At 35.9% G+C, this 18,105-nt stretch overlaps 2 protein-coding genes across 2 annotated transcripts in view; both read left to right on the forward strand.

Annotated features, from left to right (window-relative positions):
* LOC144451714 (type-1 angiotensin II receptor-associated protein-like) overlaps window positions 1–859 on the forward strand; it is a 3,112-nt gene extending 2,253 nt beyond the window's left edge. The window contains exon 4 of the mRNA XM_078142618.1: window positions 485–859. Coding sequence (XP_077998744.1) covers window positions 485–859 — 375 coding nt within the window. The remainder of the gene's footprint in view (window positions 1–484) is intronic.
* Window positions 860–11,858: 10,999 nt separating this feature from the next.
* On the forward strand, window positions 11,859–15,059 carry LOC144451335 (type-1 angiotensin II receptor-associated protein-like). Its single transcript, XM_078142146.1, has 4 exons — window positions 11,859–12,006; window positions 12,213–12,247; window positions 13,061–13,184; window positions 13,640–15,059. The coding sequence occupies exons 1-4, from the start codon at window positions 11,980–11,982 to the stop codon at window positions 13,892–13,894; spliced, it is 441 nt and encodes a 146-aa protein (XP_077998272.1). The 5' UTR covers window positions 11,859–11,979; the 3' UTR covers window positions 13,895–15,059.
* Window positions 15,060–18,105: the final 3,046 nt, after the last annotated feature.

Raw genomic sequence — 18,105 nt, forward strand, 5'->3', positions numbered from 1 at the left:
CACTAGTCAATGTCAGTGGTAAGTCATTACTAGTCAATATCAGTGGTAAGTGTTCACTAGTCAATGTCAGTGGTAAGTCATTACTAGTCAATATCAGTGTGTTCACTAGTCAATGTTAGTGGTAAGTCATCACTAGTCGATACCAGTGGTAAGTGTTCACTAGTCAATGTCAGTGGTAAGTGTTCACTAGTCAATGTCAACGGTAAGTCATTACTAGTCGATACCAGTGGTAAGTCGTCCTTCAACATAAGTCAATGTCAATGATATTAGTTACTTCTAGATTCATCACACGTTAATAGTAATTGTAACTTATTAAAAGTCATTTATTAATCACAACAAAACATCGCCTGATGTCAGTGGTAGGCAGCTACATGTCACCTTTCAAATGCAATGCAAATCGATGTTAGTGATAAGTCACCATAATTTTCTAAAAGTCAATGTTTTACACGTTGTTTTATATCATTTCTATCATTTTATTTGATAGTTCCTGGTGTCGATGATACTCAGTATTATAATTGATATGGAATTAATGATCGTATATTACCCACGTGCTGAAAAATTTTACAACAACGCGTACTCTGATATGAAATCAGAACTGGTATTTAGTCTTGTAATGGCTATCTTCAACATCATTCTGAAAGTCCCAAGTTGTCTTTGTATCTACAACCATCTTAAGCTACGTGGTGGCATTTTCATCATGGGTTTCTTAGCAGAGAAGGGTTTCATACAATCCGTGCCGTCAACACGACAACACAACGATGCAGAGATTGGAAACAAACCAACTGTATCAGCCACATCTGATGTCATGGTGCAACCACCACTACCACCAAATTTCGACAACCCGAACTACGATGCTTAGTGAAAATACCGCCACCAACGTTGGGCAATCAGTTACATGATGCACTGATTCGCAGCGATGCCTATATAAAAAATTTGTTGAACGAAATGAAATAATTCGATTGCCAAATCTGAAACAAGTTTTAATTGTAATGACCATATTTATACCAAAGAAATATCATTACGATCATTGCGGGGATTGTTTGTTCAGTGGATTCTGTGGATGCACATGGTTGCTAAGGATTTAACATTGAATGCTATTTAAATGAAAAAAATATACGTATACCTGATATGACATACCAACTCATAAATACACGTATATATAACGTTTTACGAATCGAAACAACGCCCTCTCGCGGCAAGTGATGTGTTTGTAAGTTTAAACTGTTGTTGTGTTGTTGTGGTAAAAACATTGCCGTGTTACTTTCTATTGTGGGTAAGAGTTTTTGTATGGTTTATATGTAACATTAGTAAATTTGTGGATAATTCGTCGCCAATAAATGGAGCCATATTGATTATTGTCAGATCCTTAGGTAGCTTATAAGACAAGAAGTGTCCAATCTGATCAAAATCTGATGCAGGAAAACGGTTCAATTCCTGATCCTTTATTTATTTTGATTTTGTTTCACTTTATCAAAAGCATACAATAAAAAAAAACTGGAAAAAATGGTAAATAGAGGAACCGAGCCGTGCACAACGTCATACTGATTATAATCAGAATGCTCCGTTATTTATCATTATACGAGTATTTGATAGCAACGCATTATATGTCGTATGTTGCAGACTATCCCTACAGTTACCCTATTCTTAATATGATTCTCTGACAATCAGGAAAAACAGATAAACTTACAATTCGGGCCGAAAAAGATATTGATATTGATATTACATATTGGGTTCTCTCCTCTTGTTATCCTACATGATAGAACCCGACCGATATAGTGATGAATATCTAAATTCTAAAATATTTTCGTTCAGATAAAAATTAAGATGAAATGTAGTACTTATTTCACTATTTCCGTATCATTAATTTATACTTTCAATTTCCATTCTTTATTTCAACTGTGAGTTTTGTAGTTCTGTTATTATTTTATGACAATGGCATTGATGACCTAAACTTGAGACTAATAACCTGTGTAAATTTAAACTTATCTTTAATTCATTTTCTAGCAGGCGTCATACTTTCTATATTGAATCTTTTAGAACCTCTGTAATTACTACTTATGTATCAGTGATACTTTTCCTTTTCTTTCCTTTATTAATTGTTTACGAAATGAAATGACTCGCAAACCCTATGGAATGGTTGGTTGTTTGTATCTTTGTACAGGTCTGTATTATAAAATGAATTGTCAATGCAAAAAACTAAACTAAGGTGTCTGCAATTTTTTTTATTTGTGTGGCGATAACCTTGGTTGTTTGGTTTTAATATCGGATGGATTACAATTACTTCAGCCAGTTAGAGTTGGACAGACTCGAAGTTCAGTCCTGTATGTATGTTAGCGCCCTCAACGTACAGCCGACACTTCCATGACATACTAAACCATGATATTCTACCAACTGCCTAACTACTATTTTTGCAAAGTAAAATCTTAGCAACACAGATTGTTTTATTACATGAATACTATGCGTACCATTCCACTTCAACTCTCTTTTCAGTCGTGAGTGATGACATCACGTGATATGAGGTCAAATCTAAACGATGTCCCTCTACGATGCCCTTTGTTTGTATGAAAATATTTCAACTCTTGGTTACGGCTGTACTAGTTACATGGACAACTTATAACTTATACCTTGTACTTTAAAGGCCCATAATTCAGTCCCAGGTTTTAAAATGAGTATTATCTATCAGTAGAGCTATACATACTGATTTGATAGGATACGAATAATACTTTTTAATTTATTTGTTCAATACCAAATTATTCGATAGCCTTGTCAGATTACATTTTGTTACCTTCGACTTTTATATATTATCAACACCAGATAAACAGTCAATGGTCCCTAGACCGGTAGAAGGAGGTTGTGGACTCGGTATATAGTATTCTACTAACGAAGAAAACAAACTGTGTTTATTAAACGTTCAGGAAGGTGTGATGGAAAATGAAGAAGCCTTAAAATAAGATGGCGATTAGAACAAGTCGGTTTTAACAATTGAAATCATTCTTTATTTAGGCAATAAACAGACTGAATAGTTAACCATGTAACAACGAAACAGGGGAGATGGAAGGAAGGCAACAGAAAGGTCATAGGTCAGGTTCCACCTAAATGTTCATGCAGCAATAAACTTGACATGAATGATTTATCTGACTCTGGGTTTTTCTATCTCGAACGACACGTTGCATGGCAACCATAAAAGTCAAAACAATATGTCTGTCTTGTCAAAATTTGCTTTCTATTTTTCAAATATTGACGTCATAATAACGTTTCCACGTGACTGTAAAGACAGCGTGTGTTCCTGCCTGTGTAGTAATTTACTTGATGAAATAAAGAACGAGACAGGATTGTTCTTTTGTTGTGATCAGGAACAACATTTCCTATAGCTCTGTTCTGTTGCGACAGCTGGTTAGTCTAACCACAATGATGATCCAATGTTGAGACTTGGACTTAAGAATATCAAAAATTGGGTTTTGATAAAAAATCGACAAGTCCTTTAGTCTACTTTATTTCCGATGTTTCGACCTCACACAGGTTTTTTTCAGTGTGAAAAGTGCACGTTTGAGTTCTAACAGGAAAGTAGTAATGAATAACTATCAGACAAAGGGAATTCTAATCCAAAAACGCCCTTCATTTTAAGTTTGTCAGATTTACAATATCAGATGAACATTCAGTGGTTCGTTGAACTGATAATAAAAGGGAGTTGTGGACCAAGTCAACTATTCTATTTCAACGAAGATGACAAAATGTCTTCAATATTAAGTCAAAAAAATAGTGAATAACAAGTATTCAAATCTAGTATTAAAACACAACATGGGTTCCTACCTGCGTCGATGTCACGAACTCTATGAACTCTTGACCTATGTGCTTGTCAAATACACATACAAAGGTTTATTTAGGTCGTCATTTTTTAAACTAAAAGACGTAAACTGTACGCTTGTCGTCTCCATCAAAGGAGATTAGCATAAACAGGTAATTTGACTCTAGAACTAGGCGTGTCTGTAGTTTTTCATGTTGCCAAGGTGATAGGAAGCTACACAAAAGTGGACTGCACGCAGACGACATGGTGCTCATATAAAGAGTACTATAATATACGTAATGTATGCATTTCCGATAAACCGTTAACCTTCACCTGTGTTGCATGTCGTCGTCGTCGTCGTCGTCGTCAAAGTCATGGGCATTGTCGTCAGTGATAGTAGTAGATCGACCCATCCAGTATCCATTGACAGCAACAAAATCACACTTTGTGTATCAACATCGATCAACTCTCACAAAGTCTTTTTATTTGTGACGATATTTTTTTCGTGTCTTTTCTAACCAGTCGTTTTTAGTCCAAGCTGCATTATCATTCACAACGAAAAAAACAACACGTTCTACTTGGTCCACAACAACTCGATCTTGTAAGGTGTTGTGAAACTACTCTCTTTCATATTTTACAAAGCTATATTAATAACAGTTTTTAATATCAATGAAATAATATTCCTTACTGACTGCAATTCTTGCAAGGCGTTTTGTGACTTCTCTTTTTTCCATATTTTTTCTGTACCCATCCGTTTCTGGTCAGCGCTATTACTAAAATTATTATTATACAATATTATTGAATTATTTGTATATTTCAGGCCATCGTAGGGCAGATAACAACATCCATCATTGAGAAGATACAGCTATTACCATCATTAACGACAGCGAAATTGCATTCTCTGTATCAACAGTAATTCTTGCAAGGTGTTTGTTTGTTTGTTTGTTTGTTTGTTTGTTTGTTTGTTTGTTTGTTTGTTTGTTTTCCGTGAACTTAGGTACTTATATTTTCTGTTTTTTATCGAAACAGTTGATTTTTGTCAAAGCTAGTTTTAACGGCTGTAACACAACCAAGTTATGTTTACCAACAGATAAGGCGTTTCATGAGGCAACAATATTTCCCATATATTTTTTTCTGTGACCATCCATTGTTTGTCTGATATTGAGTTTTGATGACAAAGAAAGGCTACATTCTCTGTATCTCAACAGAGACGTTTGTCAGTATTTCTTGAGGCTGCTTTCTTTCATCGTTTTGTTGCCAATATTACCGACACTGAAATGTCATATAAGTAAATCAACGGTATGGTGTTTCTTGCCCAAAGACTTGTCTCACTTGATAGCGAGACTTGGCTGCGATAAGTCTTTGGGCTGTATGTTGTCTTACACATATATTCAGTTTGATAGCAGGGCCCAGGTAAGATATACGGTCACACTGCCACGCCTATAGTGTATTAAAACATCTCACCTATTGATTAGTGTTACATAGTAACATGACATATGACTTGGGGTTGTACAAACAACTCATTCATCATAAATCACCCACGTCGTTTAACCCCCACCAGGGCCCCCACATACGACCCCTAATATTATGTCGGCAATTATAGTAGTGATATCCTGTTAACCCAACACGTGACCCATAAAATTGTGTCCACATTTTTTGAAGTTATGTCCGATTGCCATGTAGATTAGCACAGAGATTTGCTGTGGTCTACCTTACATCACGTAGTTCGAGTGTTAGTCTGAGATAGTGAAACCAATTCAAGGCAAGTCTCATTGTTACCAAGCAATGAGCATTGTGTCATTTAATATCAATTAATACCAGTCATTTGCAGATTTTAAGAGTCAATCCACCCAAATTCTAAACAAAATAATTGCGCAATTTTCGTTGAGAAAATTCCAAACGGTGTTAATTTTGCATTGAGGGGATGATGTGTTAATTAAGGAATATCTAAACTAGTACATTTCAACGTACTGGAAGTGACTTAACTGCAATAATTGTAATGTTTGTTTGGATTTCGAAGTTTTTTTTGTGTGTTATATTTCGTTCCGTCGTTTAACCAGAAAACAAAACGACAGAACGAAAAAAAGCACAAAAACAGAAGAAAAAAACTCAGAATTACAACAAACGCGGCTAGAAATAACTATGATTTGAACATATTAAGTTTATGACAGGCTTACTAATTAGTAATTGAGATCAATTGAACAAGATTTTGGGGTCAAAGGTTGTGGTCTAAAAGTCGTCTAACAATCCGTTATTTAAGTCACAGACGTTCATGGCAACATATTCTGTCATGTGTCACGTGATATCCCTCATCAAATGATACTGTCTACATGACCTCTCCATCTTGTCTGGTAAAAGGACCAAATTGAAGTTTAAGCAAAATAGCTGACGTATTCTGTGCTTGCTTGCTTGCATGTGTGTATGTATGTATGTGTGTATGTATGTATGTATGTATGTATGTATGTATGTATGTATGTATGTATGTAAGTATGTATGTATGTATGTATGTATGTATGTGTATGTATGTATGTATGTATGTATGTATGTATGTATGTATGTATGTGTATGTGTGTGTGTATTTATGTGTGTGTGTATGTATGTATGTATGTGTATTTCTAGTTTATTTCTAAATGTATTATCTATGTTTTATATGAGTGATTACATATTTACTGTATTCATAAAACTATTCTTTGGGTTAAATTATTTATAACTTAATGTATCCATGGTGACACAACATACAACAAATGTCAGGATATTATTGACTTTTATTGCAATAAATATTGTACGTCATTGAAGCCAAGAAACCCGTCACATGTCGATGTGAAAATCAACATGGAAGTTTCTTTGTGAGTTCTTTGTATAAACGAGCCAGTGAAGAAAAGCTTGGTAGGTAAGTACGTTGGGTGTGGTGCTTTACTGTGGTCATTGGTCCATTCATCCACCGGTCGTTTTCTTTTCGTTGTATTTGTACAAAGGTATTTACTGACGACAACGAAATACCACACTTCATACAATTGGGGTAGAGGAGTGTTTTAAAAGGAGCACACAATGTACGATCTATAAGGTCTATTGATAAGGATAGGCAGAGTCGTATTGAAACTACAACTTTATTTTGGGCGTTGATCTGTTGAAGGGACTCAATAAATTGGTGTTGACAACTAAAGTAAACCATAACTGTAGACTTTGCTCCACTTTCTGGCAACCAGTACCCATCACGAGAGAACTGTTAAAGTTACCATAATTAGCAGCAAACAGACATGACATAGAATTCTATATTTAATTCTCAATTTATTTCTCACCCCCCCCCCTTCCATAGCATCACAACATTTTAAAATTACACAGAGTAATGGTGGTTGAATAGTTAGATTGGCCAGCTTGGAATCTGTAGGGTACACATTCAAGCCTCGTCACTGCCGTTTGTTCTGAATGACTAAAGTCTTGGGCGAGATCTGAACCATGCATGATTGTGCTTCAGTCAACCCAGCTGTATAATTGACGACCTGTTGGGGGTGGGGGTGGGGGACCCGGTGGAAAGAGGTTGTGTAAATGTAGTTAATAGTATGAAAAACTAGTAACGCCTATCATTGACTTTTTATAATTGACACAGCCTGTCAATATCTGTGACGAGGAGGGTGGGGGAAAGGATGGTACCCCTCCCCCGGGTTGATATTATAGATGAACTGTCATTCCATTTTGAAGAATAAAATCTTCCAACACTGGAAGCAGGAACTTCGAGAAACTATTTAGAGTGCAGTAAATCGGTTTCTACGTACTAACGCCTACTTGACCCCAGCGTCTCGGTACCACGTCGACGTTCTTTCCTCACTTCGGCCTGCAGTACCTTGATTTAACTAGTCAACCAGCTCCATTCCCACAACTGACCAATCCAGGTACAGGTTCTAGACTAAATGCATGTGAAAGAATTCATGATACACACGAGAGATCTGGTTTAATGGAGGCCAAGTTAAACCCACTCGGTTGATTTTGATTAATTTTACCCCTGGTCAAAAACAGCCCCTGGCCCCTTTTATACATCTCAGCATTTTTTCTCTAGGTTCATGCATACTTTTGAACCTTACATATTACATTGTATAATCCAGAATCCCTAGAATGTGTGTGTGTGTGTGTGTGTGTGTGTGTGTGTGTGTGTGTGTGTGTGTGTGTGTGTGTGTGTGTGTGTGTGTGTACGTAAATAGGTAGGTAGGTCGGTATGTAGGTATGTCGGTTTAATACTCAACTTCGTGTTACCCTTGCAATAAATTACTTGTCATTGAAAAGTCATTCTATTTCCAATAAAGACAACCACAAAGTAAACCTACCTTGGTTTTACCCCAGTCTATCAACTTATTTTATTTTCCACAACGTGTCACAGTGGTTACTATCGATCTATACGTACCCACCTTCTTAATAAGAGCGTTAAACGGCTATTTGAAATGTAAAATATGTGACAAAGGAAGGCAATACAGGTATGTTTTAATAGGTAGCCATAAACTGACTTGCTTTGTGCTTTATGGTGTTGTATAATAGGGCAGCCATCGTCTATTGACTCCATAAGTCACCTCACACTCCCCAAGTATTCAATATAGCCTCCAACTAGCGTTGACGGAAACCATCAAAACTCTTCATCTAGTGTTCTCTACAAGAAGAGAACGTAGGAATACTCACTATTCATCACTATCTTTCACAATTACGGAGCAATATTCATTTTGAAATCAGCTGTGTCGTAATATGTGTATACTCAGACCACCAAACAAGGAGTCTGATGTGTATATACTGTATATATTGAGTGTTGTTGTGACCCTCGGGGGTTGGGATACGTCACGTGTGCCATATCTGTCGACTTGATCGCACTTTCAAATGTAAGCTTATCGTGAGAGAGATTAACCCGCCGGAGACTTGTTAGTCTTGCTGCTAGACGTTCGGGCTTTCTTTCGATGCTATAACTATAAGCGAACGAAGTTCGCATGTGCGGATGTTCCATCCTCGATAGCGTTGTTCGGCTGTGTGTCGTATTTTATCGGACGAACATCCGAGGGCTAGCTGATAGACTAGAGACTTGTTAGCTTTCTACACTCTAGCCAACAATGTAGGACCACGAGATTAGAACGCTGATAAGAAGTCGCTGAGACAGAGAAAAGTATGTCTGGCCATGGCTTATTGTGATATTGCTTAAGGCACAATAGATGTAGTGTGATGGGTATAGAAAGCTTGAATCGAGTAAAAAAAATATAAATACTGATTCCTACCATAGCTTTAATCCTAAATATACTCCCAGACCACCAAACAGAGCTTGGTTAAATATCTGGTGAGAATTAGAGAATTGATGGTCATAATTCATGCCCTATACAAGGATTGAAAATAAAGATGAGATCAACACATATCACACATTTTCATCTCGTATCATAGGCTAGGCAGTACAAATGTCTGTTCTCGTAAAAATCATAGAAGCTTATCATATTCAACAGGTCACAGTTCTCTTGGACGGTGCCGTAAAAGAATCTGTGATTTACGACTGTGACCCTTTTACGTTTCGTCTAAACCTTACATTGTAATATTGTTGAGCCTACAATTTGAACAGACCGTCTAATTATATTACCCTTTTATGTTTTGATTTAAACCCCTCCATCTATGGTTAATGTATTAGCCCTACAAGTTTAAAAGACCACATTAGTACCCCTGTACATTTTGACCTCCCTTCGTCATTTCACTGATATACCTTACAAATTCAACAAACCGCCGTTACTAACGTCCACTCTTCTGCACTTTGATTTTGTTATGAATCCTGACTATCACTTTTATATTGGTGTTTTTTATCTGTCCTTTTCTCATCCTTTTAAAAAAAATGGACTTCCTTCTTTTACATTGAAATTTTTGAGCGCTCCTTGAGTACATGTAGTTACATTCCAATGTTTCTATACATACGGCAATAAAGTATCTGCATCTGAATCGTATCATTTGCCCAACAAGTTCAATTCCAGGTGTACGTTCATTGAAATTGTGTCTGGTATAATTTAGAAAAAACAGCTGGTCAATGTCATTGATGAATTAGGTAGGCAGTAGTGAATTTCCAGGTCACTGCATTCTAATATAGTTCATGGTGTTTGAGTGTGACAAAGACTTGCAGGCACAACGACCAAGGTATTTCATGTATTCAACGTGAATTTGTAATCAAATTATTGGTATTTTGCTATATTTATTCTATAATCTTACTATGTTATTTGCATGTGGTTCTCAATTTAAAATTTATAAATAATTGAAAGTGAGTGACTGAGTTGCTGGTCAGATATTTCTCCAGCTAGGTTGTTCATAATTGACACGGTCACTCACTCTAGCTCAGTTGTAGCTGGTAGCATTGTTCAGACTCTAGCTTCTAACTATTAACTTGTTTAGAATTAGCAGTGACTCTAGCTTCTAGTTACATTTTTGTAATTTCTGAAGAGTTGACATAGTGAGTTGATTTAGCTAACTTGTTCACAATTGACATGACACTAACTTCTATCGAACTCGTTCAGAAATTCCATGAATGTGACACTGGCCAACTTGTTAAAGATGACATGGTAATTGACAATAGTTCTCCTAACGACATCTTCAAAGTTGAATGACCCTAGTATAGTTTGTATAGAAAAACCTACACTTCAATCTACCCTGGGTTGGGTACGATACCACTGTTCACTTCAATCTACCCTGGGTACAGTATGATACTTCTCATGATGCAACTGTTCATGTGTATATTTTCTGTTAACGTTTTGTGTCGGCAGTCTGGTGTCTAACGACTATAATGGTACGTCTCAGCTGTGTATGATAATCACAGATGTCAAACAACTAACCGGTTTTATTGATGGTACAACTACCGCCATACCTTTATATGCAATCATGTTCATACCAAAAAACCTTTACAAATTAGAGTCTAATAACATGAAAAAAAAACAGGATGAAACACCGCATGCCTGCACCCATGGAAGTAGAACCCCCCTGTGAAACAGTGTCTTTACGGATAGAGATGTTTTGGCTCGGAACACGCAATAAAGATATGACATTGGGCTGTTTTATTACATGTAAAGCAATATATTCAATACAGAAGGAGATCAATTTATTTTATTATACTATGAAAAGTTGACCGATCAAGTGAAAACACAACAACAGTACGTTACAACTACGAGACATACTATATAGACAATAAAAGTGTATAAAGTAAACTAAACAATCAATAACGATACATCATACCATCACGTTCCACCTTCAATTTTTATAAGGGCCCCATTCTACCTGACACCGTGGACTTTACTCATACAACCATCTCATAATCAAAACAAGTCCCAAACAACAAACAATGAAATTTCAAAAAAGACACGAAACGTGTAACGCGTCGTTCATAACCCCTGTTGTCATATAGAGACAGTCGTAGACCGTGTCACACTACATCTCGATTACATATGTTGAAGACAAAACGAATACGGGAACGATTTGTCCTTTTATTTTAATTACGTTAGGTGGTATTGTGTGGAGTAACTGTTTGAAAATAGACACATACTATCAAACTATTTTATAAGGCGTAAAGGCCATCATGTTATATTGTACATACACAAAGTCCCGTAAAAAACCATTAATTGTCAATAACGAATATGATAAAATACAAAATTATCAAAGCCCTTTCCCCTTGTCGCGTATAAATTCACGAATGCGAAGGCGTGACTCCTAATTTATCATAATTTATATGCAAGTTTATTTACAAATTACCTTACAAAGGTCAACAAGGTGATGATGCTGCCAGTCAAGCAATTAGAAATGTCCCCTTTATCCTTACATTGAATTCAGTCTTTAATTGTGGACAATAAAACCAATCTGTTGTTGTTTCCCACCATTGAATTCACAAAACGCTCTAGAAACGATATAAAAGAGATGTTGGCCTCAATAACGAAGTAGAGTGACATAGAATAGTAACTGACCTCACCAACTATTGGTTAGGTAGAACCGTGGCTTCTTATTGGTTACATGTTGGTTGAATCCACTCATATTGGGTGTGACCTGTTTGTGTCATGTTGCCATGTCAACCAGTTTTATATATCTCTGCTTACATGACAACCCTTGCAATCAGTCAGTGTTTGACGTTTCAGCGTTAACATTACAACTACCTTACTTCTGCAATTTCAAATTTCACTACGTTTTTTTGTTGATCAAACTACCACTCTTCAATTATGGCTGGATGTAACGTTCCTCTCTGGGTAAGTGTCTAAATTTATATTTTTTGTTTCTTTATGAATTTTAGAAATCAGCAATGTTCTTTTCCTGTATGGTAAAATTTCACTATATTTGCAACACGCTGTCAAATCTAGATTTGCGTGTGACATATGGAAGGTCGAAACGACATTTGTCCTTAGATATGGCCATGACTTGAGAGACTTACTATTTCTACCTTCATTCGTTTCAGCCTTTCATTCTGGCCCACATATGGCTTTCTGTGACGTAAGTATTAATTTGATAACTTATATACTTCCTCTATGTTATCTGTTATTGGGGTACAACCTGTTGGATTTGGCGTCGGTTTTTTCATTCGTTTTTTGACATAAGACATTTCTTGCCACAGTTGACATGGATACTAGTACTTCAAGTACATTGTAACATGGCGTATCGCTGTGAGTTTGAAAATGGTTCGAATATCGAGTGTTCAACATTGTAAATTGGGTGATAGGATCCAGATAGCGTCTTCACTTGCACGATAGTGTGAATCTAGGGATAGTGGTGGAATTGCGTATGTATGACGTTTTGAATATAGGAATTGGTGGGTGTTATATTGATATACCATGGAGAATTTACAGTACCCCAAAAAATTGTTGGGCAAGCTATAAGTGAAACGAAAATCACTGTTTATAGTAGCCATAGGAATGAGGATTGGGTATTTGTTTTAGATTTTTGATTTATAAAACAATTTTATCATGGCTTCCTACTTGAGAAATCAACGTGAAAAAAATATATATATATCACGGTTTAGAAATGCTTTAGCCCGGAGGCCTAATTGACTTATGGGCCTGCCGATACCTTTTATCCTAAAGCAAAGACAAAGACAGTACTGTGATAGAGAACACGACGAGTTTCAGTGCTGGGATACTACATGTTAACAAATATAAAAAACACTTAGCAAGACATTTATTTCACTAACTTCTGGTAAGAAGACAAGAAGTTTGAAAGATCTGAATAAAATGATGGCGCAGACTATATGGATACATGTACATATACAGTATACATGAAGAGTGTTTTTCCCTCTTTGAAATCTTATAGAGGTTTCCAGGCTGCACAATCCGGTCACTGGGTTACCCATTCATATGCATGGATGAATTTCACAATTGTTGCACTAGGATGTTGGACAGTAGGACAAAAAGAAATGAAGGAAAACTGTCTCATGGTAAGTTCGTGTATTATTACTACGAAAAGCCAATTATAGGCAAACTAAGGTAGAGACAACCTAAAACTATTGTTGTTGCATGTGGTACATGACACAGGTGGGTGACAGTAGTGCATTGGTTATGTGGTCATTTCCTGTAATCAAGATAGTGTAAACACTGAGATTGAATGTGATGTTTGGCCCCCAATATGATTGTAACAGAGTTCGTGCCAATCGAAAGTTCTGACCATTACGATGATGTTTAGATTATTTGCATAATGTCACGAGTTAATATAGGAGTAAGGTCTTTCGTAATCATCTAAGTTTCTAGTTGTGTGCTTTCTTAGTTACTGCTTAGGATTTCGTAACATGGACCCCCATATACTGGTAATTGTACTCGGTGGAGGAGGGGGGGTCGAGAAATCCAAAAATAACGATTTTCTAAAAAAAAGTTTGTTTTTCTTCCTTTCACACAGCTGGTCATTTCCCTGATCCTTGGTTTCATCTTTGATATTGTCTTCATTGCCATTTATTATCGTGGGTTTGGTTGCAATAAGACTACCAATACCTTCTTCGGCAACTGTAACGGCCATAGCGAGTATTTATGGAGTTACATTATGGCCATTATCAACTGTATTCTCAAGATCGTTACTCTCATATTTGCGATCTGTGAGTACAAGAACCGAGGTGGTGATATACCCAAGGTGAAGGCTTCAGTGTCAGTCGGTTAAAACACACGTCATTACACCGACATCAAGATGTCCAAGCTTCCTCCATCTTTTGCTGAAACTTGTAAATATTCCAAATTTTGTACGAAAACAGTAATGAACATTTCTTGTTCGATACGTTGTTATGTCTTTCTTATAAAAGTTCTGAATTTTTCGTTTTCGTCTGTAATATTTCCTGAATTATATATAATTTATCTCAAAATTGTTGATATCATAGTTTCGTGAACGTGTCTACGCTTTCCACTACGTTGAACTCAGGTAGGATGTTTGTAATCACACCAGAAACACGTTGTTTAGTTACTAGCACAGAATGTAAAAAAAAAAATATTTGTAAAGTCTATGTCATAACTGTTAATGCTGACGCCATTTTGAAAAAATATGCACGTGATTTGTAAATATATATGAAATTCTAAACTAAATTATTTTATACGATTTTGTATGTCATAGGACCTCAACTTTAACGACGAAAGTAGCTAAACAGATGAACTTGTAGACGAATGGTGTACATACTCATTTTTTCCGTAATTTCTCTGCAATAAGAGCCCCAGTAACCGTTACTTGAAATAGTTTTCTTTAAATTTTATTTTCAAATTATTTTTGCTTTTTGTTCAACTGACGCATGTATGACAGCCTAGTGATAAAATCCCGTCAACATCCCATAAATTCACAATTTGTTGACAAGCAAGCTGTTTACATACGGATATCAAGCTAGTGTACACAGTGCAAGTAAAAATATCAGCAAGAGGTAATTCATCTTAGAGTGATTGAAACCATTTCACGGAAACATTTTTTCCCCAAATTAACGGAAAATACATTTTTCCCCCAAAATAACGGAAAATATCGAAAATGACCAACTACAGGGCTAAAATACATGCATCAGTATATTATCAAACAGACGATGATATCATATATTTGAAATCTACCGGATATGATGTCATAATTGACAATATGGATTTTACTGTATCATTTGTACTTCTATGCCACAAACTAGGTTAACTATGTAGATTTTGCAAAGGGAGGCCAATATTTTATAGAAATGTACAGAATATTAAAACATTTGTCAATATTGTCTTTAAGACTTTGGATCTCAACATCCCAGTACTGTTTTCTTCCATCCTATGCGCATTTTAAATTTCATTTATGTCAGAATAAATATGTTTGCTATGAATTCCATTGATCTCAAGTCATTGGTTTAATTTGTATGTATGTATGTATGTATGTATGTATGTATGTATGTATGTATGTATGTATGTATGTATGTATGTATGTATGTATGTGTGTGTGTATGTAATGTATGTATATATGTATGTATGTATGTATGTATGTATGTATGTATGTATGTATGTATGTATGTATGTGTATATATATGTGTGTGTGTGTGTGTGTGTGTGTGTGTGTGTGTGTGTGTGTGTACGGGCGCGCATGGATGAGTTCAGTTACAATGCACATATCAATTACTTACCTCCAGTGACCTTGTGAACGGAGACAGGTCAGTTCTTTGTATACGACTCATTTGTATCAACAACTGGAAAGAATTTGTACCATTCACATCGAGTCTATGAAAATACTTGAGACCGTTTTCAACCACCCAAGCAACATAGCCACTTTCTACAAACATATGTAGTGACGCCTAGATGCATGCTATAAACAAGGCTATGGTTGTCGACGGGCTGAGTATATGAACACACTGCATAGATAAAGAATACTGACAATGGGTGACTGTATCTGTATAAACACTTGACGTTTTTGTACACAAAACAACTCCTGATGTATTCAAAAATGTCATCCATGACACCAAAGTGTAGCTGTGTTTTGTGTATTTGTATTTTTCTGCCAGTGAATCGTATAACATAAGCCAGGCATAATCACAGTTCCAGGATTGACCAATATGCAGCAGCTGGAGAAAGAAATTTAAATAGATGTGCTCTCTTTTTTGCAATAGTCTTTCCTAAGAAACTGAATATTTTATTAGTGGATGCATATCATCGAAAGCAAGGTGTCAAGTACTTGGTGTATGTGTACATAAAACCACAGACAGTGGAGGAAAGAACGATGTTCGTTTGTAGTCTAACCCTTGAGTTGTAGTTCATGTCAAGTGGTCTGCGGCTTATTATCTGATAACATCACGTGACCCAAATATTGATCCAGACACACCACAATATCTCAAGAACTTAATTACACCTCGTTCTTCATTACGCACTCTTCGTTCATCGGATAAATGCCTTCTGCATACACCCAAATGGAATCTGGTTTCCTATGGTCGCCGCTCCTTCTCTTCAGCAGCTCCTGAACTTTGGAACTCTCTACCCCTGGACATTAAAACCTCTCCCAATGTTAACATTTTCAAAAGACGCTTGAAAACCCACATATTTCAGAGAGCTTTTTCATCTCCTTTCTAACTCTAAGCGCCACTGAACATTGTTTTCTTTGGATATTTGGCGCTATATAAATTTACTAGATAGATAGATAGAACTAAGTCACACACTGTATGCAATCACATACACACATTAATTGTATTGGTGATGATCGAATACTCGAATCGTTACAATCTTTTTCTAACTTGTCATCAGCATTTGAACGATTTCAGCACAATTATCAAAGGAGCAAAGTGTACATGTATGTATGTATGTGTGTGTGTGTGTGTATGTGTGTGTATCTGTGTGTGTATGTGTGTATGTGTGTGTATGCATGTGTGTGTATGTATGTGTGTATGTATGTGATGTGTGTGTGTGTTTCTATATGTGTTATATATATATATATATATATATATATATATATATATATATATATATATATATATATATATATATATATATATATATATATATAGGGAGAGAGAGAGAGATACTTAATTAAAAAGGATAAGGATGTAATAAGTCGTTACTCAGAGTTTCACGCTTCGAGCGATCTTCAGACGATTTGTATATGTACACACACACACGCACACATATATATACATATACATACACACACATATATATATATATGTATATATATATATATAATACACATTATCGTGTTTCTGGCCAAGACGTTTCACTCAGGCTTTGCTGAGCTGCCTCAGTAGGCCCAATCCATCATACCAATTTTGATATATATTATAATTATATATATTGTGGTGGAATAAAACTGGTTTTCCCATTGTATACTCTTTCCCTGGTTTATTGAATATGTAAACAAAAACTTTTTGTTCTCTCTTCCGACTGAATATATTCTCTCTCTTTATTGGCTGAATAAAGACCTTGTCCATTCTCCTACGCCTACCGAACCCTAGCCCTTTCGACCTAATGCCTACTATATGAATGCATTCTTAGTCGTTACCGGTACGGTGTGATAATCCCCCAGAATTTAAATACAAAGGGAAAATGTCAGAGTAACTGATACTGCACTGCATATATTGTATAAGGTTTAATAGACATCTGGATTTGGGGTTTGAAATGAGGAGAGAAGAACGGGCAAAACCTAAGGATATTCAAATGTCAAAAGAGAAAATAAACAAATTATATGTAAATGATATATTACATTATTTTGTAACATTTTGCTTTACAACACAGAAAATAGGAATAGTGATAATACCAATGTAATTTGAGAATAGTTCACTGTCGTCGACATTTATTTTAGTATTGGATTGAGATCGAACTAATTCCCTAGGGTTTCGTTCCTTCTGTTTCACTTCGCATACATGTACAAATAGAAATGGAAACATTACACTCTCAGTAAATTTACTGAATGAGTTCACCAGATATTAAATTAGAACAAGGCTATCGACTTAAGCAAGTTTTACATTGGATTGGAATTATAGTGTATTTAGGTCACTATTAGACCGAACGTCAATGTAGTAGGTATGAACTCATAGTACATTTACTGACAATCGTAAATGGCCGTCACTTTATTTCACCATCGATGAACGAATAATAACGACTTGGTTAATCACGGACACGTTTGACAAATTGTGATATTTATATAGAATTTTAATTGAATTTATTGAATCACTTGACTGGATAAAAATAGTTGCTATATTTGTTCTCAGATACAGAGCCACTTATATTATAAGATACAGAGCCACTTATAAGATGCAGGTCAAAGGTCACTTAGACCTATCAGGAAAGTGTCAAGTGACACAAGCTGGATTCACAGTATTTTCACTCAGGTGAAAAAGACTCCAAGGGCTAACACTTAACCTCAAAATGACTGTTTTTGAATAATGCTAATGT

The sequence above is a fragment of the Glandiceps talaboti genome, chromosome 21 (assembly GCF_964340395.1).
Source record: "Glandiceps talaboti chromosome 21, keGlaTala1.1, whole genome shotgun sequence".
Taxonomy (NCBI): domain Eukaryota; kingdom Metazoa; phylum Hemichordata; class Enteropneusta; family Spengelidae; genus Glandiceps; species Glandiceps talaboti.

What these genes read in the sequence shown, in the direction of transcription:
- LOC144451335 (XM_078142146.1), top strand. Translation starts at nt 11,980, where the DNA reads ATGGCTGGATGTAACGTTCCTCTCTGG. An exon ending in GATGTAACGTTCCTCTCTGG is followed by an intron (nt 12,007 to 12,212) that starts GTAAGTGTCTAA and finishes CATTCGTTTCAG; the next exon opens with CCTTTCATTCTGGCCCACAT. An exon ending in CACATATGGCTTTCTGTGAC is followed by an intron (nt 12,248 to 13,060) that starts GTAAGTATTAAT and finishes GAAATCTTATAG; the next exon opens with AGGTTTCCAGGCTGCACAAT.